This window comes from Hypanus sabinus, chromosome 4 (genome assembly GCF_030144855.1).
Source record: "Hypanus sabinus isolate sHypSab1 chromosome 4, sHypSab1.hap1, whole genome shotgun sequence".
NCBI classification, from domain to species: Eukaryota; Metazoa; Chordata; class Chondrichthyes; order Myliobatiformes; family Dasyatidae; genus Hypanus; species Hypanus sabinus.
Genome location: NC_082709.1, coordinates 148,472,774 through 148,490,828, shown reverse-complemented (window position 1 = coordinate 148,490,828; position 18,055 = coordinate 148,472,774). Strand labels below are relative to the sequence as shown.

Sequence of the window (18,055 nt, the reverse complement as noted above, 5' to 3'; positions counted from 1 at the left end):
ATGTGCTGGATGCCAAGGGGGTGGGGTGGTAGGTGAGGACAAGAGGAACCCAATCCCTGGTGGGGTGGTGGGACGATGGGGTGAGGGTAGATGTGCGTGAAGTGGAAGAGATGCAGTTGGGGGCAGTGTTGATGCTGGAAGAAGGGAAGCCCCTTTCTTTGAAGAAGGAGGCCATCTCCTTCATTCCGGAATGGAAAGCCTCATCCTGAGAGCAGATGCGGCAGAGATGGAGGAATTGAAAGAACGGGTGGCATTTTTACAAGAACCAGGGTGGGAAGAGGTATCGTCAAGGTAGCTGTGACAGTCAGTGGGATTATAAAAGATATCAGTAGATAAGCTATCTCCAGAGACAAACAGAGGGAAATTGAGAAAGGGGAGAGATGTCAGAAATGGAGCAGGTAAATTTGAGGGCAAGGTGGAAGTTGGAGGCCAAATTGTTGAAGTCAATGAGCTCTGCATGGGTGCAGGAAGCAGCACCAATGCAGTCATTGATGTAGCACAGGAAAAGGTGCAGAGCGATACCAGTGTAGGCTTGGAACATAGACTGCTCCATGAAGCTGCCAAAAAGGCAGGTATGGCTGCGACCCCTGCAGGTACCCACGGCTACACTTTTCGTTTGAAGGAGGCGGGAGGAGCCGAAGGAGAAATTATTGGGAGTTCTACCAGACAGAAGAGAGTGGTGGTCAAGGGCAACTCTTTGGGCCTGGTGTCCAGAAAGAAACAGAAATCTTTGAGGCCTTCCTGAAGAGGGAATGGAGGTGTATAGGGACTGGGCATTCATAGTGAAAATAAGATGATCGGGGCCAAAGAACTTGAAATCATTACAAAGATCAAGAGCATGTGAAATGTCATGGTTGTAGGTAGGAAAGGACAGAACCAGGGGGGATAAAACAGAGTCAAGGTCTGCAGATCTAAGTTTGGTGGGCAGGAACAAGCAGGCAGGTTTGTGGATCTTGAGTAGGAGGTTGAAACAGGAGATGCAGGGTGAGGTCTCTGGCAGTGGATGGGAGATCACCAGAGTAGTGAGGTCAGTGATGGTGTGGAGCACAGTGGCCTGGTGCTCCTTAGTGGGGTCCTGTTCAAGGGGTAATAAGACTAGGTGTCTGACAGTTGTCACCTGGCCTCAACAGAATAGGGGTCAGTCAGTCTGCCGGACCACAACAGCACCCCCCTTATCTGCAGGCTTGATGGTGAGGTGCAGGTAGATGTTGCCTCACGCAATGGTCTTTCTAGTCTACTATCCCTGGGGCTTAATCCTACTGTGGCCTTTACCATCACTCCCTGGGACAAGGAGAGCTGCATTCAACAACAAAGGATAATCCCATTCTTATTTTGCTTGAGATGTCTACTTATTTGATTTAGTGATCAGTGAATGTGCTTGTTTTTTCTACATTTCCTCAGAACTCATCAATAAATCATACTTCCTTATTAGCAACTGACCTGCATTTTACATGATGTATTGCTTCTTGCTTAATGGGATTTAAAACATTTAATAGAATTACCCAGCGTTGCACTTTAACATGCTGACAGTTTTTGTAATAATAAATTGTGCCTCGTTATGAAGCTCTGATTTAAAAGTTCTGATTTACAGATTATAAGCACATTCGCAGATGCTGCCTGGCCTGCTGAATGTTCTTCAGCCTTTTCCATTTAATTTCATTATGAAATATTGGATTTTATGCTTTTTTAATTCTGTACATGAAAACACTTCATGGAGTGAATTGCAATTAGTGCTTAAAACGATGGTTATAACCCCGTATTATTTGCATTAAAATAGGATTTGTTATGATGTGCTAAAATTTGGATTTCTTTTATTTCAGTTGTACGTTGATGCATCTTTAATTGGATGCAACTGTCTTGCTGAATGGGATGGTTATTTATAGTACAGCTGGAGAAAAAGTAGAACTCACCTGTCAAATTCATTAATGCACTATAGGTTCCCCAGTAAATACTGTCGGTGTTGGGAGTGTAACACATGTACTCTCCTTCATCAGTTTTCTGCAGATTTGTTATGTGTAACTGCGCAGAGTCAATTCCAATTTTCTCTACGTAGATCTCCTTAGCCACCACTCTGTCTTTATACATGGCATAAGGGAAGTCGGGATCCTGAGTGCTGATAATCTGGATTTGAAATTTAGGTCTATTTGGAAGGGTGATAGACCACTCGAAGTTCTGCTCTTGAGACCGCTGCATTCCGCTCACATTGCACTGAATCGTTATGTGATGTCCTTCAGCTCGAATTAGGGGTCCTTCCTGTAATTTCACCAGCCTTTGAGCAGTGCCCAGATCTGTACCAAGAAATAAATGAGAGGTAACGCAGCTAATTTCTTCTCAAAGTTTTGACAAAATCTTTCAAAAACAAGTAGAATTTTATTCTAATAAGCCAGAGAATGAATTACCCAATACAGTTTGATATAATTATTCCTTTGAATAAATTCTGAAACAATTAAATGAACTCAGGTTCAAACAATCAGGAATAACCTCTCTGACCCCAGCCCCTCACATGAGTATTATCTCCCCCCCTCACCCCCCGACCAACCAGCTCTTGCTCCAGCCCTTCCTGCTTCTTTTTTATACCGGCTTTCTACTTCCAGTCCTGATGAAGGGTCTCAACCCAAAATGTCAACAGCCCATTTCCCCCCACAGGTGTTGCCTGATACACCAAGCTCTTTCACCTGCAGGAGAGAATCTGCAGATACTGGAAATCCAAACAACACACACAAAATGCTGGAGGAACTCAGCAGGCCAGGCAGCATCCATGGAAAAAAGCACAGTCGACGTCTCGGCCCATGGATGCTGCTTGGCCTGTTGAGTTCCTCAGCACTTTGTGTGTGTGTTGTTTGGATTTTCTCCACCTTCCCTGTTTTGATCCAGATTTCTAGCATCTGTAGACTCTTGAATGTGCACAATTGATTTTATAGCTGAACACTAAATATGCACCTGTGCAGTGGTATTGTTGAGCATCCAACAAAGATTAACTTAAACTGGAGTGAAAAGTTCTTATTTTATAACAGCTATTTTTAAGCATTAGTATATGGTGACAAATAATTTTACTATTTGAGTGGACTTGAGAAATTGAGTTTGTTCAAGACTTTGGAGAAATATGGGAGAAGTCTTACATGATGAAAATACAGAGAAATTGAAGGGGTGGTAAACAAGGATACAGGTAAAAGAACCACTGACTACACGAAGAAAAATATCTTGCGTTACAAGTGATCAGGTTTTACAACCAACTGCACAAGGTAGTGAATAATGATTCAACAGTACTTGTTGAAAGGGAATTCGATAAGTACATTATAGATTAAGAATTATGGTGATATAAGAATGATAAGGGGGAAAAAAAGTATTTGGGATTCTCTTCAAAAGTCCTGCTCAGATTGATGAAGTGAACAGACCTCTTTTGTGCTGCACTTAATGCACTTGTACGATTTCATCATACGCTGTAATAACAATCTTTCAATTTGTGTATTGGAAAATTGACCAATGGCTGTTAAAAATTGGCCTCAGCCTGAAACATCAGCTATTTACTCTTTTCTTTAGATGCCACTGGCCTGCTGAGTTCCTCCAGCATCTTGTGAAGTGTTTTAACTGATGTGCAAAAAAAATCACAGAAGGGAATTTTGTCAACCAGTTGTTGAAAACTGCAGACATGACACTGAGCATATCTTGTGGTTTGTGACTAAACAGGCCAGCTGGCTGATTCAGGGCTTACTAAGGACTCTTACTGAGTAGATCAGGGTGAGACAACTCATTGGCCTATTGTGTGTAAGATGTGCTGAAACTGGAATTTCCTGTCACAAGAGCAGGCTGACTGACACATTAATTAAGCTTAGGAGAGGAAGTAGCCGTCAAGAAGCTAACACACATTGACTGAAGTGACAGACAAATCTTAAATGCTTATATTGCTGAGGTCAAAAATTTACAAAGAGAAGAAAATAATGGAAAGTTATATCACAACATTCAGGGATAGACTGTAATTAAAACTTGGCAATAATCAGTATCATTTAAAGTACGGTAGCAAAACGTCAAATGTACTTTTATTCATATATAGCCCTGATGTTTCCTTCCTTGAAACAGATTTTCTGGATAAACATCATGCACACAGAAGCATCATGTATAGGTAAATGATAGCATTTACTAAGTGAAATTAAAGTTGAATTATTTAGAATTAATTGACATTGATGGGTCTGAGGTTAAGCATTGTACTTTACTCAATGGTCTACTGATCTCAGGCGGAGGCGAGGTTGCTGAAATCTTGCAGCTGAGGTTTAGCATCTGATCTGCCTTTTGAGTGGTACACTTAGAAACCACTTCCCATTCCAGCAACTGTCAGCTTAATGAATAACTGCACTAACTACATCTTACAGAAATTGAAGCAAAGTTCTGTCTGTCATTAACGCAAGAGATTCTGCAGATGCTGGAAATCCAGAACAACAGATGCAAAATGTTGGAAGAACTCAGTAGGTCAGGTATCATCAATGGAAAGGAATAAACAGTTGACGTTTTTGGCTGAGACCCTTTCGTCAGGACTGGAAAGTGAGGGGTGAAAGCCAAAATAAAAAGGTTAGAGGGAGTGGGGAGGAATACCAGCTAAGTGGTGATGGATGGTCAGGTGGATGGGGGAGTGGAATGAAATGAGAAGCTAGGAGGTGATAGGTGGAAAGGGTAAAGGGCTGAAGAAGAAATCTAATAGGAGACGAGAGTGGGAGAAAGGGACAGAGAAGAGGCACCAGCAGGAGGTGATAGGCAGATGAGAATTAGAAAAGAGGTAAGGGGGAAGCCAGAGTGGGGAATGGGAGGGGTTGGGGGAAAACTACTAGAAGTTAGCAAAAACAAGGAAATCTGCAGATGCTAGAGATTCAAGCAACACACACACAAAATGCTGGTGGAACACAGCAGGCCAGACAGCATCTATAGGGAGAAGCACTGTCGACGTTTTGGGTCTCGGCCCGAAATGTTGACTATGCTTCTCCCTGTGGATGCTACCTGGCCTGCTGCGTTCCACCAGCATTTTGTGTGTGTTGCCAGAAGTTAGCAAAAGCAATGTTCATGCCATCAGATTGGAGGCTATCCAGATAGAATATAAGGTGTTGCTCTTCCATCTTGAGATTGGCCTCGTTGTGGTAGTACTGGATGCCATGGGCTGGCATGTTGCAATGGAAAAGGGGATTGGAATTAAAATGTTTGGCCACTGGGAAATCCTCCTTGTTGTGGATGGAGCAAAGGTGCTCAACAAAGTTGTCCCCCAATTTATGTTATGTCTGATATAGAGGAGGCCACATTGGGAGGCTAAATTCTGTCGATCATTGCTGACATTCAATTGCTGTTCATCAAGAGATAATTATATAGAATTAAGTAATTTAACAAGCATATAAAGTTTTGAAACTAAAATGTGTATATTAAAACAAATATAGCTGACATAAAATCAACAAAATTAATTAAATAAAGAATGAAAAAACATCTACATACATTTTATCAAGCACATAAATGGTGTCAGAGTTAACATACCAGCCAAGTCTAACATGAAGATACAGACCCCTGCCTCAGCTAGATTGAGAGCTCCACCGCTGGCCTCAGTACCACGGCCCGTGGCAGAGGAAGGTCAGATGTGCCACCATCTAACCTTGGGCACATTCTGGTTGATGCCCTGCAATTGCACAGGTTTACTCTCAAGCACTGATTCTCAAAGAGGACCTCACCACCCCTTCTCCTCCGAACTGTCAATAAAAGCTAAATATCTTTGGTCCTTTTGTACAAAGGGAGAATGGTACAACTAAAAGCACCCAGTAATACAACTCCATGCTTAAAAGAAAGAACCCAAGCCAATCCCAAGATTTTCAAAACCAATCTGGCAATGTGAATAACACAGAAATTTTTCAGGAGTGTTAGGCTATCAATTTTAACTGAATTGCTGCGTGTCAAATGCATTTGATGAAGACTGAGGAGAATAATTTATATAAACTCCTTTGATATTTAATAAATGAACAGCGTTAGAAACCCAGTCAATTAGATTGGCGCTAGCATCCCACTGGTACTCTAAGTTATTATGAGCCTCATCATTATGAGCTCATTGAGCCGGTTGCTCACCTTTTTCTGAGTTCACTTCTGGGATGTTTGATTGATAAGGTTCATTTGCTACAGGGGGATGTTCATTCCTCTGAGCTCCCTCTTCTGCTCTCTGGTAAATTTACTTTATACATTGTGGATTAGCGATCTTAAATAATACCCTTATAAGAAACGGGAACATGTGTCGACCATATGTTCCTTTAGCCTGCTTTGCCAATTAATATTACCATAGCTGTTACGATCTTGATTTCAGCAATACCTTCCTGCCAGTTCCTAATAATCCTTGGCTCCCCCGTGTTGAAAGATCTGCCAGTCTCAGTCTTGAAATATATTTCAGCAACTCTGCTACCTCAGCTCTCAAGGAAGGGTTTCCAAAGACTTACAAGCCTTGGAGAAAAATAAAATCTTCCTTATCTGTCTTAAGTGGTGACTCTTCATTCTGAAATGGAGCTCCCAATACACCAATGATAGGAGCATCCAATCAGTATCTGTCACATCAGCACCTTTCAGAATCTTGTACTTCTCATTATTAGCTCTCATTCTTCTAAACTGATGAGTACACATCCATGCTGCTCAACCTTTCTGTGCGTGACAACTCTTTCTCCGTACAGCCTTTAAATTCTGTTTAACCAGAGAGACCAGAACAAAAGGTCAGATGTGGTCTTGTCAATCTGCTGTTCAGTGGCAGTAGGATTTCCCTAGGTTTATACTCCATTCCGCTTGTAACAAAAGCCAATGTGACCCTATCCGTCCTAATTGTGGTAACCTGCTAACTTTCTGTGCAAGGTCAGCTAAACCCAATGTGCAGCTGCAGTGAACAGTGCTCCTCAATACTTTCTACCAACACGGATAACCTTCAAATTCACCACTATTATACCTCATTTACTAAATTTGTCCCTCCCACTTAACCTGCCTATATCCCCTTGTGTACCCTTCTGTGCTCTCCTCACAACTTCTTTCCCACCTTGATTTCAAAGAGTTGTATACTAAGATGACACAGGAGGCAGGAGGGAGGGAGAATTTTAAATTTTAATGACAACAAACTATGACTCCATACCAAAGTGTATGTACCTGATACACTTGTTCGCCAATCTCACTCACCATAGTCTGCTCCTCATCCGTGACCTTTCACCCCAATGTTCCACTTGCTGCCTTCCTGGTTAACGCAATTCTTTCTGAATAAACAATAACACCAAGCACCACGTGGAACCTGAAGGACTCTACCACCCAAATGACCGAATCCTTCTCAGGTACTAGTTCAACAAGTAGAGGGATTTTATCCACGCTGGTATGTTATATTTTCCCCATCGATCTTTGAAGGATCAAATTGTCTTCACTGACATTTGTGCAGCTCCTTCCCAATTAGAATAATCTCCTATTCTAAATATTCAGGCTGATTGATTGACCATCTAAAACATCCTTTTGATAACCTAATGGCATAGTCTTGAGCATAATTTCAACGTCTGCAGATCTCCTCAACAGTGAGTTGGACATCAAAATATTTCATGGAAACATAGGAGAAATTATAGATTAATTTCAACACAGAAGTACAGTAGGTGGCATGATCAATTTTGATAGGAAGAATAAGGAGAAGCAATATACACTGTGTCACTTTATTAGGTACACATGTACACCTGCTCATTAATGCAAATATCTAATTAGCCAATCATGTGGCAACAACTCAATGCAAAAGCATTCAGACATGGTCAAGAGATTCAGTTGTTGCTCAAACCAAACATCAGAATGGGGATGAAATGTGATCTGGAGACTTTTACTGTAAGATGAATGTTCGCACCAGACAGGGAGGTTTGGAGTATCTCAGAAAACGCTGATCTCCTGAGATTTTCACACATAACATTCTCTAGAGTTTTCAGACAATGGTGTGGAAATTCTAAAAACAGCAGCAGTTCTGTGGGTGAAAATGACCTGTTAATGAAAGAGGCCAGAGGAGAATGGCCAGACTGGTAGAAACTGACAGGAAGTTGGCAGTAATTCTGATAACTCCCACAGTGGTGTGCAGAAGACCATCTCTGAATTGACAACACATTGAACCTCCAGGTGCAGCAGAAGACCATAAACACACACTCAATGGCCACTTTATTAGCTACAGGAGGCACAAGATAAAGTGGCCACTGTGTGTAGATCAAACTGTACAATTTCAAATGGGGCACAGGAACAGAGACTTCTGGAATGTTACACAAAACTGTGAAGATGGTAGGACAAAAGGAGGAGGTAAATGGAAAGACATAAAAATCATTTGTTCTTTAAATATTTGTTTTCTATATGCTATCTTGACCATGATTGTTCTTGGCAAATTTTTCTACAGAACTGGCTTGCCATTTCCTTCTTCTGGGCAGTATCTTTACAAGATGGGCAATGTCGACCATTATCAATACTCTTTAGCAACAGTGTGCCTGGCATCAGTGGTCACATAACCACTATATGATATGACCAGCTGCTCATGCAAACATCCTGTCCTGCTTCCATAGCTTCCCTTCATCCTGAGCGAGGGGCTAAGCAGGTGCTACACCTTGTCCAAAGGTAAACTGCAGGCTGGTGAAGGGAAGGAGCACCTTACACCTCCTTTGGTAAAGATGTATCTCCACCCAGCCATCAAGGAAGTTATGTTAAGCATTTATAAAAATATTTGGCTGGTCCCCCACTAAGACTTTGAATATCTAATGCAGGATGGCTGGCAAGTCTTGGAAAATGCTTACAGCAGTTTCGGCATTTGTAACAGACGAGAGACAGTTATAGGAACATTTAATTTTGATGTTCAAAGCTTTCATAGGCTTTAATTGCTCCCAGTGGCAGAGTGTTCATAACCAAAGGGTATGGATGTAATTCTGGAAACCAGAAACTGTTAAAACATACTTTAAAAATGTAGCTTAACTGAGAATGTTCAACAGAGTTAGTACAACCTGACAGGCTGATGGGTCAGTATCCATACATTATCATTATATGCTCAATAAGCACTCATAATTCTTAGCACAAACTTTGCTTTCAACTGCGGTAACAGAACACCAGAAGGCAGGATGGTTTAACTATCAAACTAGAAGCACTGGCACAATAGCATGGTGTACCGCCATTTCTCAAGTTAAATGGTGCATTCCTGGAAAACGTTCCCCTAAGTGGAATTCTGTAAATCAATAAGGCTGAACAGAACACATCAGGGATATTTTGGTATAGAGCATTGCCTTGGGCAGAGAATGGCGCAGTATTTGCTATAGTGAAAAATAGATTTGTAAATCAAAGGCTCACTTCTCAAAGAATCAATGGCATTTGAGCAAAAATTCATAAATCAAACTCTTTCATGTTGAGAAAAGCTTACAACAGTTTGAAAGCAGCTTTCATGGAGAGTATTGACGTTAAAGTAACTATGGTGTGGAACTATGGAGCTGTTCTAATTCTGAGTTTTGTAGAAAGTGATCATTCAATGGGAGCTTTAGCAATATCCCTTCAAATATTTTTAAAATTAGCCTTGTGCATCCAAAAAAAATTCTTAATGTAAAACAGAGTTGTCACAGGGATTATTATTATTTGAATTTGTTTCAATTTTTATCGTTTCATTTCTTCTTAAAGTACCATGGAGTATTTTAGGTATTAAACATATATACAGTAAGTGCAACTTTCTGTTACATTGAATACAACAACCATCCAATAATTACAGCATGGAAATAGGCCATCTCGGCCCTTCTAGTCTGTGCCGAACACTTACTCTCACCTAGTCCCACCAAACTGCACTCAGCCCATAACCCTCCATTCCTTTCCTGTCCATACACCTATCCAATTTTTTTAAAATGACAAAATCGAATGTGCTTCTACCACTTCTATAGGAAGCTTGTTCCAGACAGCTACCACTCTCTGAGTAAAGAAGTTCCACCTTGTGTTACCCCTAAACTTTTGCCCCTTAACTCTCAACTCACAGTTCACAGCTCCCACAGTTAGTAGAAATATTGCATATGACATTCAGCACTTCCTGCTGAGATGCAAATATTTATAAATTGTGCCTGTAATTTTTAACTTTTCGATGTGACTTATTCCTTCCTGGCCTTTGATCTTTGGCATAAAAAAGGTTTTATGGAACTGCTCTATTTAAATTTTAATACAGTATTAAAGTTGTTTTTTTCTCTATTTGGGGTCTTTCAAATGCTGTTGTCCCCAAAGTCCCCAAGAGAAAGCATGCGTGAAAATTCTGCCACAAGTTGAATTTTATATGAAACGTGGTAGAAAGATGAGAATAACAAAAAAAAACATGAGGAATCCTGATGGTGTGAATAAGGATTAAATATTTTCTCTTGTTTGGGAAGAACAGCAAAGAATCTTCAATTTCAAATTGTCAATGACCATTGAGGATGGCTGGTGAATTGATGTTTGCACTGAATACAAGTGACCGTCAGTGGAATGTGCTATGGAACTTTGGGAAAATATGTGAAGGAGATGATAGAGATACATGGAGGGTTGTGGGGATGGGAGTAAGTGCTTCGATTGCACTCTCCCTGTGCCAAGTGAAGCTGGTGCATCTTACACCTCTGCTCACCACTGTAAACTGTAGGTGTCACTGTCTGTCAGGTCCCAGAGGCACCTTCCTAGTCCTTGGGAGGGTGGGGGGAAGATTGTCTAGCTGAGCCTAGGGCAGCATTGTTGGTTGCCAATGGCTCACCAATTTATTTTAAAGCCTGCTCATCCCAGTTCTTCAATAAAGCGCTTTTAATAAAAATCATAGTGAGCTGGTTTCCTGCGTTCTCTTTAAATGGCATTGATTTAGCTATTAAGCCCTGAGAAAATTGGCAGCAGTCTGCTGTCAGGCTCCAAAGAATTTTGTAATGAGCACTGACATCCCTGTTTGCATTTGTCGAATGTAAATTTCATGCTTGGATTTGAAATGCAAATACAGGAGCCTTTAGTAATGCAGGTTGGACTATTGCTTACTCAGTAATATGCAGCATGTGGAACTCGCATTCAAAATGTTGCTCGATATCCACCTCTGTGTGGGGCACTTAAACTCTTATTTCTGGAGTGTAAAGTGAGACAGGGCCAATGAGAAAGCATCATTTTCTATGCCTTATTGAAATAGTAGTGGACAAGTGTGTTACCATAAGATCATTCACCATCTTTCCCAAACAGAAGCCCTGGATAAATCAAAAAATCCAGTCTGCTGAGGGCCTGATCAAAGTTCAAAGTGCATTGACTATCGAAGTATGCATACTTCATATTACCCTGAGATTTGTCTCCTTACTAGCAGCCAGGAAATAAAGAACCCCCATTAACAAAAGCAGACCATCGAACACCTGTTGTGCAGAGAGAGAGGAAAAAACAAATTGTGCAAACAATGAAGTAAGCAAACCTCACTCAGAGCTGAGGTTCACAATGCCAGGCATCACTGCAGCTGGTTCAGAAGGACTCAGTCCAGCACAGAGTCCAGCAAACCCCATAGAGCACCAAGAGAAACCTGTCCATCCCTTGCCTCCGACCCCGACACCCTGATCATTTCAATCTGACCTGCCGCTTAAATCATCCAAATCTTGGGTCACTAAGACCATAAGATACAGGAGCAGAATTAGGCCTCTGGTGACACTCCCATCACATGAAACATTCTCTCCATATCCACCCTTTCGCCATTCGATAGCTTTCAATTAGGTCACCCCTCATTCTTCTAAATTCCAGTGAATATCAGGCCCAGAGACACCAAATGCTCTTCAAATGACAAGACGTTTAATCAATGAAATCATTTTTGTGAACCTCCTTTAAACCCTCTCCAATTTCAGCACATCCTTTCTAAGGGATGAGGGGCACAAAACTGCTCACAGTACCCCAGGTGAGGCCTCGACGGTGCTTTATAAAGTCTCCACATTACATTTTGTGTCCTTGGGCTTGAGCTCTGTGGCCAGTACTCGATCTTTCCAATTCAGCTTGGCTCTTAAATCGATCAAACCTCAGATCTTCCTATGCCTTGGTACCACTGCATCAAATTGCCTCCAAGTTCACTCCAACAACTCCAGCCCAGACATGCTGCAAATGTCCTGCCCCAGTGAGACTCCAGTCCCACCCCAAAAATGCATCAGTGGCACTCAGCCCTGGTGATCAACCAAAATACAAGAGGACCAGGTAAATTATTGGAAAGCCATGTCACATGCAAAGTGGCAATTCCTGACCAAACCTGAATCATTGAAGAATGCTCGACATTTGTGGTACGACATGAATGCTATCACCTTCTACAAAGTGAAAACAAGTGACATGGGTGACAACAGGGCTTTGCTCCCAGATGAGCTCAATGCCTTCTACGCTCACTTTGACTGTCAAAACACGGAGTCACTTTTGCAAGCTCCCACAGCCCCCGATGACCTTGTGATTTCAGTCTCTGAAGCTGACCTGACAGCATCCTTCAGGAGGGTGAACCTACGGAAAGCATCCAGCCCAGACGGGGTACCTGGCCAAGTACCAAGGCCTGTATTGATCAACTGGCTGAAGTGTTCTCTGAGATCTTTAACTGCTCATTTTGGCAGTCTGAGGTATGTAGCTGTTTAAAACAGGACTCGATTATACCAGTGCCTAAGAAGAATGTGATAATCTGCCTCAGTAACTATCATCCAGTAGCACTCACATCCACTGTGATGAAGTGCTTTGAGAGATTGACGATGAAACATATCAACTGTCACCGGAGAAGTGACTTGAGCCTCCTCTAATTTGCAACAGATCAAGAGCGCATACTATGTCATTGGCTCTTCACTGGACCCTGGAACATCTGGACAGCAAAGATGCATGCATCAGGATGCTCTTCATCGACTACAGCTCAGCATTCAGTACCATTGTCCCCTCAAAACCAATCAATAAGCTCCAAGACCTCAATACTTGCTTGTATAACTGGATCCCCAGAACACTCACTTGCAGACCCAGGGCTGTGTGTTAACCCCTTTGCTCTTCACACATTATAGTTATGACTGTGAAGCTAAGCACAGCTCCAATGCCATATTGTTGACGACAGCGCTGTCAAAGGTGGTGACGAACCAGCATATAGGAGGCAGATTGAAAATCTGGCTGAGAGGTGCCACAGTAACAATCTCTCATTCAATGTCATCAAGAGCAATGAGATGACTATTGGCTTCAGTAACAGGAAACTGGAGGCCCAAGAGTGAGTCCTCATTGAGAGATCAGAGGTGGAAGGAATCAACAACCTTAAATTCTTCGTTATGCTGCTTGAGGGTCTGTCCTGGGTCCAGTACAGCAGCGATGGAGTTTGCAAAAACTCAGCATGACATCTAAACCTTTGACAAACTCTACAGATATGTGATGGAGAGTATATTTACTGGTTGCATCATGGCCTGGTATGGAAACGTCAATGCCCTTGAACAGAAAATCCTGCTAAAAGTAATGGACACAAGCCAGTTCATCCTGGGTAAACCCCTCCTGAGCACATCTTCACTGAGTGCTATTGCAGGAAAGCAACATCCATCATCAAGGACCCCCGCCATTCAGGTCATGCTCTCTTCTCACTGCTGCCAGCCAAAAGGTAGAGGTTCAAAAAGAGTTATTACCCCTCAACTATCAAGCTGTTAAACCAGAGGGGATAACGTCACTCGCCCCATCACTGAACTATTCCCACAATCTATGGACTCAGTTCAAGGACACTTCATCTCATGTTCTCCATATTTATTTATTATTATTGCCTTTATTTTTTTCTTGGCCCAAGCTGGAAAAATCTGAGCTACTGGCATAGCCAAGCACACTCACTTCTCAATTGCCAGGAAGTGTCGGACTGTTTTAGTGGTGTTTAGTATTGTGGCTTTCTGGAGATTTACATCTATCTCCAGAAAGCCACAATAACTACATAGCAATGGTTATTTACATAAATATTGCCAATTAGGCCTAATTGTTTAATGCTATTACTATTGCAACAATGTATACCTTGTTAATGATAGCACTATTGCAACAATCTACTGTATATCCCGTTCATGTTCCATAGTCTTTCAATTTCCTCTTTTAATTCAGCATATTTCTGGTGTTTTTCACATTGATTTCTGAATGTTATGTCTGTTTGGAATGGTTCTATCTATTTTGTTGTTGTTGCTTGTTTATCCTGTAATACTATATCTGGGTGGTTATTATGGATTGTCCTATCTGTAATAATGGACCAGTTGTAATACAATTTTTGGACCCTGACTCTAAATCTGGATCAGGCTCATATGGTATGGAGTCTTTTATGAATTTGTGCTTTAAAGCAACATTTTAGTGAATGATGCTTGCCACTTGATTGTGCCTGTGTAAGTCATCAGATTGAGTTAAACTGCTACAGGATCCTGTAATGTGTTGGATTGTTTCGGGTTTCTCTAGGCATTTTCATAAATTTGTTGGTCTTCCATTAGATAGTTTTGATGATGTTTTGTGTTAATCACTTGGTTCTGCATTGCTCTACCATATCCATAGTGTTCCTGTCCCATAATGTCTACCGGGCATTCCATGCCGACCAGTGCATGTTGGACTGGTGGTCAAAGGTGTTTTATTTGGAAGTACTCTTCAAAAGGACAGATATTGCAGCAATGTCCTGCAGAGTGGGACATTGTGTGGTAACAGGACCACACCTACCTTCCTGCAGGACAAAGGACAGGTAGGACCTTTACACACAGTGACCTTGGTCCACATGTTGCCTAATACAGCCTCATGTGAAGGTGGTCCTCAGGATGAGTACAACGTTGTGACACTTTTTCTGAGATACAATCAATGCAGGCTGTAATTTTCATTTCAGAGTTGAGCCTTTCAACCACCTACATAACTTGGCCTTCTCGTGGTGTGAACTGAAGTCTTGAGGGTGCAGGACAGTTGTGGGGTGGCAAGCACATGCTGAAGGGAGGCAGTAGCACCCAGGCCTGAGAGCAGAGAACGAACTAATGATCAGCCATTGTTGGAGCAGACTTGGAGGTGATTCGATGTGACAGAACCAAGGTGAGGCAGAGAATCAGAACCAGGTTTAATATCACCGACGTGTGTCGTGAAATTTGTTGTGATATGGCAATAGTACATTACAATGCATAATAATAGACACTGAAAATTACAGTAAGTATGAATATATTTAAAAATTAAATTAATTAGAGAAAAAAAGTAGTGGTGTAGTGTTCATGGGTTCAATTCAGAAATCTGATGGCAGAGTGGAAGAAGGTATTCCTGAAACATTGAATGTGTGCCTTCAGGCTCCTGTATCTCCTCCCTGATTGTAGCAGTGAGAAGAGGGCATGTCCTAGGTGATGGGGGTCCTTAATAATAGATGCCGCCTTTTTGAGGCATTCCTCCTTGAAGATGTCCTGGATGCTGGGAGGCTAGTGGCTGTGATGAGCTGATAAAAGTTCACAGCTTTCCGCAGTTCATTGTGATCCTGAGTAGTGCCTTCCAACCCCCGTATACAGATGGTGATACAGCCAGTTAGAATGCTCTCCGCAGTACAACTGTAGAAATTTGCAGGTGTCATTAAGTGATACATCAAAAACTATAGAAATATAGCCACTGCTGTGCCTTCTTTGTAACTGCATCGATATGTTGGGCCTAGGAGAGATCTTCAGAGATGCTGACACACAGGAACGCTCACCCTTTCCGCTTCTGATCTGTCAATGAGGATTGGTGTGTGTTCCCTCTTCTTACCCTTTCTAAAGTCCACAATCAATTCTTTGGTCTCAATGACATTGAGCGCAGGGTTGTTCTGCAAAACCACTCAACCAGCTCCTGTACGCCTTCTCTTCACCATCTTAAAGTCTGCCAAAAATAGTTGTGTCATTAACAAATTTAGAAATGGCATTTGAACTGTGGCTAGCCGCACAGCCATGGGTGTAGAGAGAGTAGAGCAGTGGGCCAAGCACACATCCTTGAGGTGCACCAGTGTGATTATTAGCAAGGTAAATTTGTTATTTCTGATCTGCTCAGACCGTGGTCTTCCGGTGAGGAAACTGAGGATCCATTTGCAGAGCGAAGTGGAGAGCTGCAGGTTTTGGAGCTTTGTAGGAACGTTTGGTTAAATGCTGAGATGAAGTCAATAAACAGCAGCTTGATGCAAGTATTAATATCGTCCACATGATCCAAGGCCATGTGAAGAGCCAATGAGATTGCATCCGCGGTGGCGATAGGCACATTGCAGAGAGCCCAGGTCCCTGCTTAGGAAGGAACTGATTCTAGCCATGACCAAACTCTCAAAGCTCTTCATCAGCATGGATGTATTGTAAGTACTACAGCTGTTAAGGTCTACTCCTACTGGACACTGGCATGATTGTTGCCCTTATGAAGCAGAGTTGAGGTGGTGGAGCCCAGGCCTGGGCCTGAGAGCAAGGAAAGATCTGTTGTTTAGACAATTTAAGCATCGGCCAGATTGGAAAGGAGGGGTATGGGTCGAATTGAGGCAGTGGGGACCAGGCCCGACAGCATATTGAAGCAGCAGGGCCCGTGTCCAAGAGCGAGGAATGAGATGAGATTTGGCCAATTTAAGCACCAGGTCAGATTGAATAGGTCAGGATATCTGGCCAGAGGAGAGGTATGGGCTGTCATTCAGCTCAATGCTCTGTAAGGTTTACTCGTCCCTGCGCTGAACTTCGGCTGTGGCCTGCAACTAAGAGGCTCCTGGACTGGCTGCAGTGACGACTGTCTTCACAGCTGTGGATTCACTTCCATGAATTTCAGTTCTGTATGTTATTTTCTTACTTCATTGTTCGTAAGATTTCTTTTCTCTGCATGTTGGAGATCAATGGGTTTCTTTGTTTTGTGACTGCTTGTAAGGAGATGAATCTCAAGGTTGTACATAGTAAAAAAATTTGATAATAAATGTACTTTGAACCTTAAAGGAAAAGAACGGCTGTAAAAGTTTCTACCTTATCATGCACGCAACTGCATCACCTTATAATAATTAAATATAGTTAGATTAATGGAACATCTTTATCAGCAGTAACAAAGTAGTTTGTGGTTTAAAACAGTTGCAGGAAAGATGCACAATTAATACTGCCTACCTCTTTTCAACCACAATGATGTTTCTGACAGATGATGACTCAGACACCTGACAAGCCTCCAATCTACCCCAAGGCCCCTGACCTTGAATCAATGTGAACAATGGAAGTGATCCTTACTTATTCTGTAGAGAAACCCCAACCTTTGATCTGGCTCCACAGTAGAATGGTCAGGATCCTGAAACTTGCTGAGGACTTATTTTATGACTGCATGCCCTCCTCTACCCTATTGCAAGTTTTAATAACATCCATTCTTGGTTGCATACTATGAATCCTTGTAATGCCAAGTTGTCAAGAAAGTGTAGTGATGTAGATCTGCCTTCAACACTAAAAAAAGTGAAGGAAATGGTCATGGGAACCCACTGTACTTCTGAACCATTTTCTTGTGGTATGCTGCCATGGACTTGTTTTTAGCTTGACATTTACCACAAGGAACTATACCACAGATACAAACACACCAGCTTACTGTTTGTCCAATATATTCAACAAATCCATAGATAACATCATTGAAATGACTTTCAACCATTGCTTTGGTAACACCAACCAATCATAATTTTACTAATGTCATGATATTAACTTAGCTGTCCTGAAGCGGAAAACTTAAATAACAATGGCTATTGGGGCCAGCTGGTGGCATAGTGACATCAGCGCTGGACTTTGGGGCGAGAGATCCAGAGTTCGAATCCCGCTGGCTCCTGTTAAGAGCTGGTGAGCTCTTTAAAAAAAACTCACCTGGCAGAAGGCAATGGCAAACCATTGCTGTAACTTGCCTAGTACGCGATTTCCCAATACTGGGAACCCAGATCACTAAGCAATCCCAGACAAAATAAAGCCGCAAACAAAGGATTCTAGCACAGTTATATTATTAATTCCAGTATTATTGGCCTCTAATATGCAGATTTAATTAGTTACTAACACCTAAAATATGTATTATGATTGGTACTTAAGAACTGCACAAAATTTCTATTGGATAAATATTTGTATATAACTAGTAACTTTCTGTTTAAAAATTG

General features: G+C 41.9%; 1 protein-coding gene across 1 annotated transcript in view; it reads right to left on the bottom strand.

Annotated features, from left to right (window-relative positions):
- The window catches only part of LOC132393305 (immunoglobulin superfamily member 3-like), a 57,773-nt gene that overhangs the window by 27,977 nt on the left and 11,741 nt on the right, over positions 1–18,055 (bottom strand). Inside the window, exon 2 of the mRNA XM_059968355.1 lies at positions 1,911–2,288. Coding sequence (XP_059824338.1) covers positions 1,911–2,288 — 378 coding nt within the window. The remainder of the gene's footprint in view (positions 1–1,910; positions 2,289–18,055) is intronic.